The sequence below is a fragment of the Podarcis vaucheri genome (assembly GCF_965113315.1).
Source record: "Podarcis vaucheri genome assembly, chromosome: 1".
NCBI classification, from domain to species: domain Eukaryota; kingdom Metazoa; phylum Chordata; class Lepidosauria; order Squamata; family Lacertidae; genus Podarcis; species Podarcis vaucheri.
Genome location: NC_138759.1, coordinates 137125148 through 137139919, shown reverse-complemented (window position 1 = coordinate 137139919; position 14772 = coordinate 137125148). Strand labels below are relative to the sequence as shown.

The window sequence follows — 14772 nt, the reverse complement described above, 5'->3', positions numbered from 1 at the left end:
GCTGTGAGTCCAAAATGACTCCCAGGCTGCGCACCTGGTCCTTCAGGGGCACAGTTACCCCATTCAGGACCAGGGAGTCCTCCACACCAGCCCGCCTCCTATTATTATTATTATTATTATTATTATTATTATTATTATTATTATTATTATTATTATGAATTTTCTGAAGGTAAGGGTTGCTCGACAGTAGAACAGTCTACCTTGGGAGGTTGAGCATTGCCTTCCTTAGAGGTTGGATGGCCATCTGTCATGGATGCTTTAGCTGAGGTTCCTGTCTTGCAGAGGGTTGGACTAGATGACCCTTGAGGTTCTGCCCAACTCCCTTGCAACGAACCCGAAAGTGACACAAAAAGGGCAGAAACAGCCCTAAAGAGCATGAGAACTGCAAAAATGGTGCAAAAGCAGCACCTAGCAATCCCACAAGCTTTTGCAAGTGCAATCCCAGGAGCCCTTTCACTAGAGAGTCTGCCTTTGAACAAGCTTTGGAAGATATGATTGTGGTGGAGTTTGGTAGATCTGGCAAGTGCTGCTGTTTGTTTTTTTAAGGGCATTTCAAGGGTCTCCAGAGGACTGTTTGCAGGCTTTTTCAATGGTGTTCCTAATATGCACCCTTCTCTTAATTTGCAGTGCCTGGAACGTAACCCCCACGTAAATGGGGAGTTGTCTGTACTCATTTTTTCCACAGGAATCAAGCAAATATTAACTTCAGATTAAAGGAAATTATTAATAGTAATATTGTCATCTTCATGATTTGATGTCATATCTTGAGTTTTATTATTAAATAATTGGAGAATTTGACCTCAGAATCCTGGCTTTGCATGGATTTGCTGAAGAGAAGGGAGGTAGCACAACAGCAATGGCCCCGGCATGGGAGTGAGGAGGGTGGAACACTGACAGAGCAAAAGCAGTGGCTTAAAAGAAAGGGAAAGGTCCTTCACACAATGTACTTGACTCCTGGTACCATGCATTGTCTTCAGGAGGATGTTCCAGATTCAATGTATTGATTTAGAACAGGGATTTCATTAGTAAGCAAACACCCATATGTGTACAACATCCACCCACAGAGCTGAACTTTCTCTAGCTGAATAAACTGAGAGGCTTGCTCTCAAGTTTCTGTTCACATTAAAGTTACTAAAACATGCATCATTATAGAATGTGTGCGCCAAGGCTGCAGAATAGGAGAGGTGGCGGCATGGAAATGAGGGTGATCTGTGTGCAAGTGGGAGTTGAGAAAAGGAAGGAGGGGAGAAGGGAAAGCAGGGTTGCGAAAGAGGGAGGCGACAGCATGGAAACGGGAGTGAAGCTGAAACCTGGAGTATGAAAGGGGCTGCAGAATGGGCAGGGATGGGGGCTTCATAACTGGGTAGAAATTGAAAACTATGCATAGCAGTTGCAGAATGGGAAGGTGCAGGAGGTTAACATGGGGGCCGGCTTGTGTTTAAAGGGGTGGTGTTTCCTGCTTGGCAGGGGGTTGGACTCGATGGCCCTTGTGGTCTCTTCCAACTCTATGATTCTATGATTCAAAAGGAGGAGAAGCCAGAGACATAGGTGTGGATGTGAAGGTGAAGAAAGGGGTGCAAAGTGGGGCTGCAGAATAGAAGAGGCATGGCCAGAAATGGGGTTGAGAAGAAGTAAATGGGGTGGGAAAGGGAAGCTCTGGGGATTAATGTGGGGGAAGTGGGAACGTGGAGTGGCCCTTAGCCCCTAGTGGGTGCTTGTGCGTGTGTTCACACATCCAAGTATCACTTTAGATAGTGTAGATTTGCAGATTAATCTTCCAATTTCACATAAGTTAGTGTAACGCAGAGGAAACTGCAAACAGCTTCTGGGGAAAGAAATGAAGGGCACCCTTCGTCCCTTTGCCCCCCTTGCTTTCTTCGGGGATTTATGTGTGTGGTGATGGTTGCAATGAAAAGAAAACTCACCCAACTCAGTGGCTGCTTTGAGACCCAAGACCTGGTTCCTTTCCGTCCCCCAATAAATTCAGTGGTGAAGACAGGGTGCCAAAGAAGCTGAGGGGAAAGAATTGGTCTTTCATGGATGAATGCAAGCAAGGTATAGGGGTGTGTGTGTGTGTGTGTGTGTGTGTGTGTTTGCATGCTGTACTGTCCTCAGTTTACTTTGGTTTATCAGAGGTGGCCTGCTCTTCCAGTTCCGTTAGTGGATGTTCAGTTTGAATATCTGTACTCCTACCTGTTTAATTGCAGAGAAATATGAGCGGATGAATATTCATAGTGATAGCAGTGTATTGAGACTGGTACATCCCGAAAGGCAGCTCTCTGTCTCGGCAACCAAGGAGTACTCCGCTGTCAACAGCACTAATGAGACTCCATGCTGACAACACTGCTGCCCTTCACCTGACTGATGAGGAAATAAAAAGCTGAAATAATCGGCTCTTCTTGGCCCATACAGACAATTTATCTGATGGGTTTCAACAACAGTAGATGCAATTTGCAAAATGCAAAACATGATTTTGGCCTTTTCACATTAATTAGTGCAGTCTTCCCAGTCTCATCTCTGCTACAGTCCTTACAGCCACTTTACAGACTGTGGAAACAAGTAGCTGGCTCAATTGTTCTTAACAGTGTTTACTGTTGCCACCTCTCTTCCCCTTCAAACGCTTCCACAAAACCTACCTTCTGTGAAGCTTAAGCTGAATTGCAGGAGGTTAGAACTGTACGGTTAATAACATGCAACCGGGTTTGTGCATACTCTCCCACTGCTCACTGATTCATGGTCCAAATCCATGAGGATTAGGATATGGTACAACCACTGGGCCCTCACTGGAGGGGAAGCTACACTGGTGTAAGCCCCCCTCTTCCAGCAGAAGTTCTTCCACCTGGCAACAGGCCGCCTGGCGTGTAGAAGTCACACCTACCAACAATCCACCCAGCATAACCAACCAAAGAAAGGGGCTTGATGGGGCCAGGCTGGGGGAGATCCTGAGCTGCCATAGCCATGCGCCCTTGTGACTGGGTGGATACTATGCCAGCCGAAAGGGCAGTGCGTGCGGACACGTCCTGTAGGAAACAATGGGCTGCCTCTGATAAATGAAAAGCTTTTGAAGCAGAAACTGCTTTCACGTGTCTAAAAATTCTATTTGAAAACTGAAAGTTTTTATATGTATGCTGCAGGAGCTGCCAAGGTTCTGTATCAAAAGGTTAGATTCTGAAATTCAGAGTGTGCGCATCATCACATTGGTTCCTTAAGCATGCATAAGTTGTAATTCTAAGTTCTCTTAATGAGAGAACTCACCCCTCAAGAGTGTTACAACAGAAAATTGATTCTAGATAACAAGAGAAAGCTACAACATCTCTTGTTCTCTTAAGTATAGTTGGTATTAGTTCAAAAGAGCCCCACCTCCCATGCTAAAATCTGCAACACACATATAAACAACTTGCCGCAGCCACAAAGCATGCACATTTTTGGAACTGGAAAGAAGTTAACACAAAATGCTGCACTGAATAATAGGTGGCACCTTGTTACCTGTCGCCATTTCAACATCACCAAGCTGCATGGTGCGGCCCCTCGTCTCTCTTCCCAGCAGGCACTGACACTTCTCAGATACATCAGACTTGACCTCCTGCTGGGAGTTAGATTGAGATAGAGAAACTACTTGTTCCTCCTCACAAATGAGGAGCCTGTTTCTTCTTTTCCAAAAAAGGCACTGTATATACACTGCACTCTGCTATTTTTAAGGGTGACTTAGCACTGGTAAAACTAAGCTTATTCTGTACAGTGACAGAATAAACTTGTTGCGTACGCAGGTGCAGCACCCCATCCCCTGGAAGCCAGACCCACAGAGGGAAAACACAACAACTTTTATGGGATTAAAACTGGCCACAACTGTATTAAATTCAGATGTAAGAAATCTTGGCATAGGCATGGGTGTGTATCCCTCTCAGTCCCCAGCCAGGGATCTGAGGCATGACAGGGTCAGTTAGGGGAAGATGGGACCAGGGCAAAACACAAATTTACACAGCTGGTCCCTCTCTGAATCGCTGAGGGGAGCTCTATGGCCCACCTGCCATGCACTTGTGGACAGAGATGCCCTCAAGACCCCTTTAAGGGGGTACCCTGTTACCACTGCCACGAAAAGTGGGTGGGTCACCATTTCACCCCTTCATCAGATGTAGGACTAAAGGATTCCACCCAAGGCCCACGCCAAAGTTGTGACAATTGCTATGGGGAAGACTAAACCTGCAGAGCAGGGAAAATTTCTTCCTGGCTCTGAAAAAACAGCAACCATTGTACACCTAAACCAACGCCTACATTCCTGTAAAGGAAAAGGTTAGCCTGTAAGAAAAGCGAGATTAGAGGGCGGGCTGGGTAGGTGATGCTCCTGGACTGACTGTGCTGCTGTTGGCTGCCCCGGCCCCCTTTTAAGCTCTGTGAGCGGACCGGAGAGAAGTCTCCCTCAACATGGTCCCTCCTGCTGCCCTGCCCCCCAGGCTGCCACAGATAGGCTAGGGTTTGGCAAGAACCAGAAGCCACTGCGACGGCCAGGGAAGTATAGCAACAGTCCAATACGAAACGGTGTGGCTGCAGGAGGATGGAGGAGTCCCATGTTGGGTTGCAACCGGTGAATTGGGTGAGCGGCCATTATACTCCAGCTTCAAAATTTGGCTGTTTCTGTTTTTATTGTGGAGGGAAATTAGCAGTCCCCTATGGGTGTGATCAGCCTGTCAGATATTATATAGACATATAATTAAACACTATTGCCAAGATTTATTGCCCACCAAGGATTTGCTTCTTATTGAATGCAGTTCTTCATCTTAAGGGATGAAATGAGCTGTGAAACATGGCAGCAAAATGACTATTGCCTTTATTTTTTGGCCATTACACTATTTATTGTATCAAGATTTTCCTAGGCCTAATTCTCATTGAGAGGAACCTATCTGTCTTCTAACTGCAGAGGGGAACTCACAGGACTGAATACTTCCCTGCACATAAAGAACTAGTATGTCAGGGAGAACAGTTTTACCCTAGCCTTCTGCAGCATGCTAGTCTCCTGTGTGCAGGATTTATTTTTTTAAAATGCTGGGGAAAACATGCTAATATTGCCAAGGTTGCAAGTTTGATCCCCATATGGGATGCATATTCCCGCATTGCAGGGGGTTGGACTAGATGACCCTCAGGATCCCTCCCAACTCTACAATTCTCTGATTCTATGTGAGCTCCCACCTACATTCTGACTTAGTAAAGCCTAGATACAGGTTTCACCAGGGACCCATATGAATGAATGTTGCCTAAGGATTATGCTCTGGATTCAGAAGCTTCCATAGCAGCTCAGGGTAAATGAAAGGCTCTCTGGAATGAGGCATCAAAGAGAGAAAAGGTATAGAAGACACTGCACTCATTCTTTCCCCTCAAACTAAGCCCAAAAATGCACAGAGGTTGTCAAGCATTACTTGTGGTGTGACAGCTCTGAGCTGTAGCAACTCTCCAAATGAGCAGGGTCTTGGAGTGAAGATGGATTTACTTCAGTATTGGCAGATGACTGGAAGGATGGTGTGGCGATTTGCCTGTCTCTCCCAACCTGCCACTTACACAGCATTCTTACATACAAAAAGACTCACAGAGCAATGCTTCAAGTCATGATTTATCACTGATGACATACTGAACATAATCGCAGCATAAGAAAGAACACAGAAATCATGATTACAAACATAAGAATAACCCATTTAAACATTCGGCAAAACCAATGCTAGTGTCTGTTTCACTATAAGCAAAACGGGGGAAAGCTTTAACAACTGTTTCAGTAGGTAGTTTATATCATTGCCTGCAGCGCTTTATCTAATAAAGAGATTAGAGCAGCCAAAGTGATATTGGTGGGTTTTAAAAGGCAAACACAGGATTTCAGTGTAAAATGACCATCATTTCAGAATATGCCCCATAATAGTAAGCACACAGGAGGTGTTTTGTGCAGACATGTGCTAAAGGCTTAAAAATGTTAGTTTTAAATTGACCTGTGTGCTCAGAAATTTACTCTACTACTGCTGCTACTGCTATTATTATTAAAACCAGCAATGATAAACTGCATGCAAATTGAAATACAATTTCAGGAATGGTAAAGCTGAGGCCCTAGAACTCAGCTGGACTACAACTCCTTCAGCTAGACTACAACTCCCATCATTCCTGACCATTGGCCACGAGGGCTGGTGGGAGCTGGAATCCAGCAACAACTTGAGGGCCATACCTTCTCACCTCTGCACAAACTCAGGTCTTAGTTTAAATATTACTGCTATTAGAATCCTAACTTGAACTAACATTTCAATTGATTCTCCTTTAAAAAAAATATGTCTGCCACTAAAGGGGTCTAAATTGTATCAAGCCTAACTAAATCTGGAATGTGTGTCCTCCACCCCCAAAATCATGATATAAATGAAGTGAATCTGTTGCTTAATAGTTGTTTCTAGGCTGAAACATAATTTCAATCTGTCTGAAAAGCAGGGCTGAGCTAAAGATTCTAGCATCACAATTCTGGAATTTTTTATTTCTTAACAGGTAATAGCTGAAATGACACCACACAGTCTATAAGCCACTTAGACGGTGCCTCCCAAACCTTTCCTTGCCGAATTTTCTCTGGCTTGTAGTTAGAAGAGCCATCGTAGATGATATACTGTGTGCAGGAACTCTGGTCAGAAGCAATCTCAGCATGATAGGCTACAGTATTGATTGTCTGTGTCACATCACTATCCGATTTGGGTTTCCTCAGCAGTATCTGTCCTCCACCTGCTTTCACCAATTCCTTCAGATCATCCTTGTTGTGCTCCTTAAACATTCCCAAAAAATAGAAGTAGCAGCCATCAAACAACTTTGGTAACTGAAATAAAGAAAGGGGGAAAATATGAAGAGTTGGTCACAAACAAACAGCCAGATTTTTAAAAACCGGAAGCTGTAATACCGTTTCCTTACAATACATCTTTCTCTCTCTCTCTGTTGATGTCCAAAGTCAAGTCCCCCCATAATACTCTGTATGAACAGCAGTCTTAAAAACAGCAGCTGGCTCTTGCGCACCTATCACTCTGCCAAGCCACTGGCTGATGTGGCCCACATGGTTGCAAAGTAACTGCTCAGCAGGAACGCAATTGCTCAGCAACAGAATCCTGACAAACAGTGCAACTTTTGTTTGGAAAATGTGACCGGGGGGAAATACCGTTGAAAGGAAGTTAGAGAGGAGACAAGAGGCAGGAGCCTAAGGGTGGTAAGGGAGGCCAAGGACTAAGAATTGTTGGGGGGGGGGAGTGTTATATTAGATAGGGAAGTTAATTGACAGGAAACCCCAAGGAGGGTGGTGGAAAAGGGCAACAGGAGATATCATGGTCTCAGCATCCCTAGGAACATGAAGAGGAGTTGTGCTATGGTGTGGGAAAGGCGGGAGACAGATAGAATGGACAAATGTTACAATATACAGCAGAGTTGTCCAACCGGTCGAGCGCAATCAGCAGGTAGATCCCCGGATGATTGTGGTTGATTGTGGGTGATCTTGGGATGCCAACTGATCACGTGATGAAAAAAAAACCTTAAAGTCCCTGCCCCCCCCCCACTGCCCTTGTTGTGTCTTGGGAGTTGGACGTGCCTGATATAGAGTATTAGAACAGAACTGGTTGTTGTTGGGAATTCATGCAAAGAGTGCGAAGAGTGGAATTTCATACACTGATGAAAAACAACCACCCAGATCTTAGCCTCTAGTCAGAGATAATTAACTAAAAAGGGTTACAAAGTACTCTCAAGAGATTTCACAACCAAGAAAATAACCAAATGGAAAGCAAAATAGGAAAGTGTTTAAGCAATATTTCCCCATTTCAGATGCAATTTCTTCTCGGTAAGAACTGAAAACTGGTACTTGAGTGTACCAGGACAAAAACACTCAACCAAAACCCCTGGGGTGCCAAGGGTTGGTGAAAGGTGAAAGCTTCAGCTCTTGGTGGTTCAGGCAGCATTTTGTATAAATGTTTCCCAGACTTACCTTGAAAGCACTGAAAAGTTTTAGCAGCACATATGACAACAGAAATCCATTAACAGGTCAAAATCGCTTTGGTTAGCAGCTGTACACCACTTCTCAAAAGCAAGTGCTGGAATAAAGTATACGCCTTTACTTCCCTTAGCTCGCACAGGTGGAAAATAGTAAAGGGCTACAACAACATCATATGGGCTACAAAAACAAACTTGAAGGTTAACAAAGAAGCTCTCACCAGCTGCTCTTTGTTCAGTCGGCCTTGGCGTGGGCCACCATCTATTTCATACTTCTCTTCTTGCTCCCGAGCACTTGTCTTCAGGCAGGCATCTACCCCTGAAATTTGGAAGAAAAGATGGACAGAGGAGGAAATGTAGTGATTTATTTTATGCTGATAAAAAAAAAAACCACTGTAGGAAGCGATAGCAACACTAGGGAAAGTCATCCTGAAAACAAAAGGCAAAAATCAAACCCTGACAGAATGACCAGATATGGAACAGAATGGAATATGGTTGGCTTGAAAGAAGGACCTTATGTCAAGCAATTGTTGCAGTCTATGCTGAAAAGTTTCAATAAAAAATAAATTAAAAGAAGGAAGAAGGAGGAGAGGATAAATAGTGGGAGTAGATGAACTTCTTTGTTACACTGCATGTTGCCTTATCTGGGACGCGGGTGGCGCTGTGGGTAAATCCTCAGTGCCTAGGACTTGCTGATCGCATGGTCGGCGGTTCGAATCCCCGCGGCGGGGTGAGCTCCCATCGTTCGGTCCCAGCTCCTGCCCACCTAGCAGTTCGAAAGCACTCTTAAGTGCAAGTAGATAAATAGGGACCGCTTTATAGCGGGAAGATAACGGCGTTTCCGTGTGCTGCGCTGGTGCTGGCTCGCCAGAGCAGCTTCGTCACGCTGGCCATGTGACCCAGAAGTGTCTTCGGACAGCGCTGGCTCCCGGCCTCTTAAGCAAGATGAGCACGCAACCCCAGAGTCGGTCACGATTGGCCCGTACGGGCAGGGGTACCTTTACCTTTTTATGTTGCCTTATACAAAGTCAAAACATTGGTACAGTAGAAGAGTGGCTGGCAAAGCTCTTCAGGATTTCAGAGAGGAGTTTTAAATAGCCCAGCACTACTCAGAGACTGAACCTGGGACATTCTGCATACAAAGCATATGCTCCATCACTGAGCCACAACAACACTTTTCTCAGTGCTGAGTGGTAAGTCAAAAGCTTCTCAACAAAAGGGTTTTTATTTTATTTTAAGTAGGATTTGAAGGAAGAGATTAGGCGGCGGCATCATGTAGGTGGCTCTGGGAGACATACAGCAAAGAAAGAGCAGAGTTGTTCGATGGAGAAGGGGACCTGAGAAGCTTAAGAAGAGAATGCCGTAAGGCAGATACTGGGATATTTCACATGGGAATGAACGGCCATCGTGTGGGCAGTGCCACAGAGGGCCTTCAATGGAGGGTGAAGGTGTTTGTGCTGGATCCAGGAGGGGACATAACACAATCTAAACAAAAAAGATGGGTGAACAGTTTTGGAAAAATCTTTGCAGGCATTGAAATAACTGCAAGTCAAAGTGTGTGTACCTGAGTCTGAGTGCCCACCCTTGATGGCCAGGTTTGCTTTTGGATTTTGATTTCTGGACAAACTCTCCTGACCTGCCAGTTGGCCTTGATCATGATTTTTAGCACATTGATTCTTTTTGCACTTCAGGTAATTAGTCCTAAGAGGAATTATGTTTGAACAGATGATGGGTTTGGATTGCTGCATTAGAAATCAACTTTAAATAATTCAGTTTTGCATAATGGGGAAGGGAGGGAGTCAGCTTAGCTGACAGGGCTTGCAGGCTATGAATGCACTGATGTTTTATAAAGTACTGTCTCCGTATCATACAAACATTGTTCTAGAAGAAAAGCAAAAGGTCTGGTATGAATCATGGTAGCAATGTAAGGGTTAACTGGTTGGCTATAAAATTCTACTTGCACAAGGGGAGTCTTACCAATTTCCCCCACTCTGGCTCCAGCTGAGAAACTTCTGAGCTCAGAAGCTTTGGGAGAAATGTGGGTGCAGACCACTGGATTGGCCGTGGGTGGGATAGGAAAGCAGCACTGTCTGCACAGAACACCATGCAATTATCTGCATTCAGGTTATATTCTTTACAGCACCTGATGCAAGTAAGAAACCTCCAGCTTAGAAAAACATCAAATTATGATGGTAACAGTATGAACAATGTGCAACAGTACAGTAGGTCATACAAAAGGTTCGACTTCTTTCTTCTTCCCCACTTCTATGTAAGTCTGGTGCAGTATAGTAACTACTATACTGCTAAAGGCACATAAATTCATTTGTGGCAGTGTCGTCTGCCTCTGCTGCCTTGGGGCATGTCTTCTATATTCCTTCCCATTATTTCATTGTTGTGACTATTTCTGGGACTATACTAAGGGTAGGATACAGCATACATTATTCTACTGCATCCAGGTTGAGATTAAGCTTCACACATTGCTGAGTTTTTGCCAAGAAGGAAGGTGATCAGAAGCACAAATTATAATACCGGCAGCCTTCTTTGGTGCCCATAATGCAAGTAAGATGTTTTGTTCTTTAAAAAAGAAATTCTTTAAAAATGGCTGCATTTTAGCTATGAGATTTTGGAGATAGTTGCAGCATTCAGTTATCCAAGCATTGATTTGTTAAGTTAAATCAACTGTAAGCATTGGCTCAATTCCAACAGCTAATCACATGCTAAGAACATTTAGTGTTGATAATGGAATCACAAAACATACTCTACCACTGTTCACTGATTCATGATCCAAATCCATGAGGACTAGGATATGATACAACCATTGTACCTCACTGGAGGGGAAGCCACACTTCCAGCAGAAGCTCATCCACCCAAAAAAGGACTGACTATGCTAGTGGCAGCCAAGGCCACTTTGTCGCAAAATTGAGACTGAGGGAGCAGAAAAAGTAGACTTAGAATGCACTGAAGTCCCTGGCCCTGTTGATTCCAGAGAGCCGTGCTCAAACACTGAGCTGTCTTGTTGGCCCATCTTGCTCAGTTCTATCTGAGGTCTAGTTCAGTTTTGCTACTCAATATCTTTTTTTTTTACTGGCAGTTCCAGGATCCCCAAATTATCAAAAATAGTTTGATGGCTCTAATTCAATGTATTCATTTGTTTATTTATTTAGACAATTCATATACAATTTAATTATCGTTGTCTATAAATGGCGTACAAGAAACTCAACACAATGCTAATAAAAAATCAGTTAAAATTGTAAAATCAGAACTCAGTTAAAATGCCTGTTGGAATAAAAATGGAGCCTGGCTGTATAATTTGGAACTAATGTGATTTGGATAATGTAATGTGATTGGCCTGTTAATAAAAAATATTTTTTTAAAAAAGGAATAAAAATGGAGCCTTCTGTAAGATCCTGTACGTTTGACAGGAAGGGGGATTGCCTGATCTTGATTGGAAGGAAGTTCCCTAAAATTGGGCCCACAATACTGAATGCATGTGCATCTGAGCCAGTGGGGACTCCAAAGACCTCAATAACCAAGCTGGGGAATAAGGAATCAGGTGGACCCTTAGGTATCATGTTCTCAAGGGCCTTCTAAACTAATGCAAGAACCCTGAACCTGGCCCTGTAGCATATGACCAGCCTGTGCAAGGTTTTAAACACTTGAGCTATCTGCTGTTGATTCTCTGTTCCCATCAACTGTCTAGCCATAGCATTTTGCACCAGCTGAAGCCTCTGGATGAGGCTAAAGGGTAGCCCACATAGAGCACACTGCAATAATCAAGTCTTGAGGCTGCCAAAACATAAACCACTAGGACTACCTAAGAACAACTGTAGTTGGCATGCCAGCCTTGGCTGGCAAAAGGCACTCCTAGTCAGAGAGGCCACCTCAGCCTCCAGTGATAAAAATGGATCCAGGAGCACCCACACATTCCAAGCCTCTCCTTTCAGATGAAGAACCACCTCAGCCAGAAGAGACAACTAGCCAAACTCCCAGACATGGGAACTACCAACTCACAGTGCCGCCATCTTCCCAGGGTTCAAGCTCAGTTTATTGGCCCTCATTGAATCCATGGCTGCGCCCAACAACAGTCCTGATCATGCACAGGCTCTCCTCACTCAGATATTATTCTATACAATATCATGTGCCTGGTCAGCCATAATAAACACTGGGCTCATGTATTCTCTCTCCCCACACCCCAGTACAGTGATACCTCTAGTTAAGAACTTAATTCATTCCGGAGGTCCGTTCTCAACCTGAAACTGTTCTTAACTAGAGGCTTGCTTTCGCTAATGGGGCCTCTTGCTGCTGCTGTGCTGCTGGCACACGATTTCCATTCTCATCCTGGGGCAAAGTTCTCAGCTCAAGGTAACTCTTCCAGGTTAGCAGAGTTTGTAACCTGAGGCATTTGTAACTCGAGGTTCCACTGTATTCATTTAATGCCCTGGCTTCAGCATTCCAATCACTGTTTAAATGAGTTCCTCAGTATCAAACCAGGAAAAAATCAATAGTGAACACTTGCAGATACTGATGTTCATGACATTATGGCATGACGTGGTAACTTAAGAGTGTTGTGCTGTTTGAAAGTATTTTAGGAAACATTAGGTTCTAGATGAAACCAAGGGATTCAGCTGGAATCCTATTGCTTTCAACTAAACTTAGGCAAGTTGTGTCTCTAAGCAGCACCCATTATGTCCTTTCCCAAGCACTTATTTGCTGGCACAGCAAGTCTTAAGATTGGATCATAAAATGTTGTGTGCGCACTCTGATGAGATTTATTCCTCAGTTATGTCTAAGTGGACTTTGGCAATTGCCAAACAGAAGGTATGATAAATAAGCAAGAGTAAGAGGGGAACCATTTTTCCTAGACAAATGTTTCATCAGCAGGAGTCCAATTATTTGTTATAACAATCTTTAATGTGTAATGACTCTGAAGAAGACTAATAACAAAGACTGGTGGGAACAGATGGAGCCATGGTGTTAATTACAGGCACTTAGCTGCATCAGACCCCATGAGTTATTCCTAACATTTCCCACCAGGGAGGAGAATCACTGACTTTTTAAAGTAGCATGTTGCTTACTAAGCTGAGAATATCAAGAGGCAGAACTGGACTAATAAGTAAATCCATACCTCATTAAATGAGCATGAAACTCTATGTTGGATGCATTTTTTGAAAGTGGTACCACACTCCATCTATGAACTGGAGAGAGGCCTGAAGTTCCCCACTTCATTGATGTCAAGATCGGCAGGCACCGATCCATGACTGGTGCAGAAATTTGCCAGCTGGGTTGCTCACCAGGGCAAGATGTTTTGAGTGTATTACACTGATCCTGGCCCTATTGGCTGCCAAATAGTTTCTGGGCCCAATTCAAAGTTCTGTTTTTTACCTATAAAGCTTTAAAAGGCTCAGGACTACAATACCTCAAGGACCAGTTCTCTCCATATGACTGACCCAAGCAGAGGCCTTTCTTTGTGTGCCCCCCCCATGAGTCCAGAGAGCAACAACATGAGAATGGGCCTTTTGTGCAGCGACTCCCTGTTTTTTATATTATTATTGTTCTTGTTGTTATTACTACTACTACAATTATTATTATTACATTTCTTTACCGCTTTATATTTTTAAGGAAAATCTCTTCTTAAAGAAGAATGCTCTCCCCAAGTAGGATAGCCTGGAGCCTTCATTATGCATCTTTAGGTGCTGGGCAAAAACTTTCTTCGATAAACAGGCCTTGGGCTGATTAAACAATCTATGGCTTTTTAAATGTGTTTGTGGAACTGGAATTATCAGTTTGTTTCGTTATGTATTTTGTGTTCTTATTTTGTATTTTTGTGTTGTGAACTGCCCTGTGATCTTCGAATGAAGGGCTACATACAAAATTAATTAATTAATTAACTTTTTTTAATTAACAACAACACCACCACCACACTATGGTCAAAAGACTGATGCTGATGCACTGGGGAAAAATATGTGTACAGCTCCATTTAATCAATGAATATATGACTACACTTGCAACTTATGAACAGATTGTTTTATAAACATAGACTTTTCATGGACAAGAACCATGTCCTCTGAAACGCATTTATACAAAACATAGTAGGTTAAAAATAAACATATGTATTCAGATACTAATGATACCTATTTATTAGGTAAGTATATATGGAACTGTAATTGTTAACTCTTATAATGATGTAGTATACCTTTTCTTTTTTCCTTTTTCACATTTTATTTTTATTCTATGTTGTTCAATTAAACTGTCCTTTAAAAACTTGAACTTCACTCATTTAAACTGTGTGCCAAATCTTTTTGGGCAGCAACTCAAAGGAGTAACCCTGAATCTTAAAAACTGCACTTCAATGTGTCATAGCACATCAATAATGAAAACGACAGAGCAATTAATATGGAAAGGGGTGGTGCCCATTTGGCATTTGAAAACAGCATAGTTAGATCTTTAGCATCAGCTAAAAAAGAAGATATAAAAAGAAAAGCAGTTCTACTTACATCTATAACCCGCTCAGCCACAGCATGTGCCGTAATGCTCTGATGGTTTACTCCTGAAGGCAAACTCTTCCATTGTCTCCTGAGACAGGCAGATGCCAACAAGCTCAGGTGGAAGCAAAGCTCTCAGCTACTGGGATGTTCCACTCATCAGCAGATTCATTACAGTGGTACCTTGGGTTAAGTACTTAATTTGTTCCGTTCTTAACCTGAAACTGTTCTTAACCTGAAGCACCACTTTAGCTAATGGGGCCTGCTGCTGCTGCTGCGCCACCGCAGCACAATTTCTGTTCTCATCCTGAAG

The 14772-nt window shown here is 43.3% G+C and overlaps 1 protein-coding gene across 2 annotated transcripts in view; it reads right to left on the bottom strand.

Annotated features, from left to right (window-relative positions):
* Positions 1-5584: 5584 nt before the first annotated feature.
* The window catches only part of BARD1 (BRCA1 associated RING domain 1), a 65772-nt gene continuing 56584 nt past the window's right edge, over positions 5585-14772 (bottom strand). For both annotated transcript variants that reach the window (XM_082228105.1, XM_082228106.1), the window contains 2 exons: positions 8199-8296; positions 5585-6826 (listed from right to left, as the gene is read on the bottom strand). In XM_082228105.1, coding sequence (XP_082084231.1) covers positions 6494-6826; positions 8199-8296 — 431 coding nt within the window. In that variant the 3' untranslated portion in view covers positions 5585-6493. The remainder of the gene's footprint in view (positions 6827-8198; positions 8297-14772) is intronic.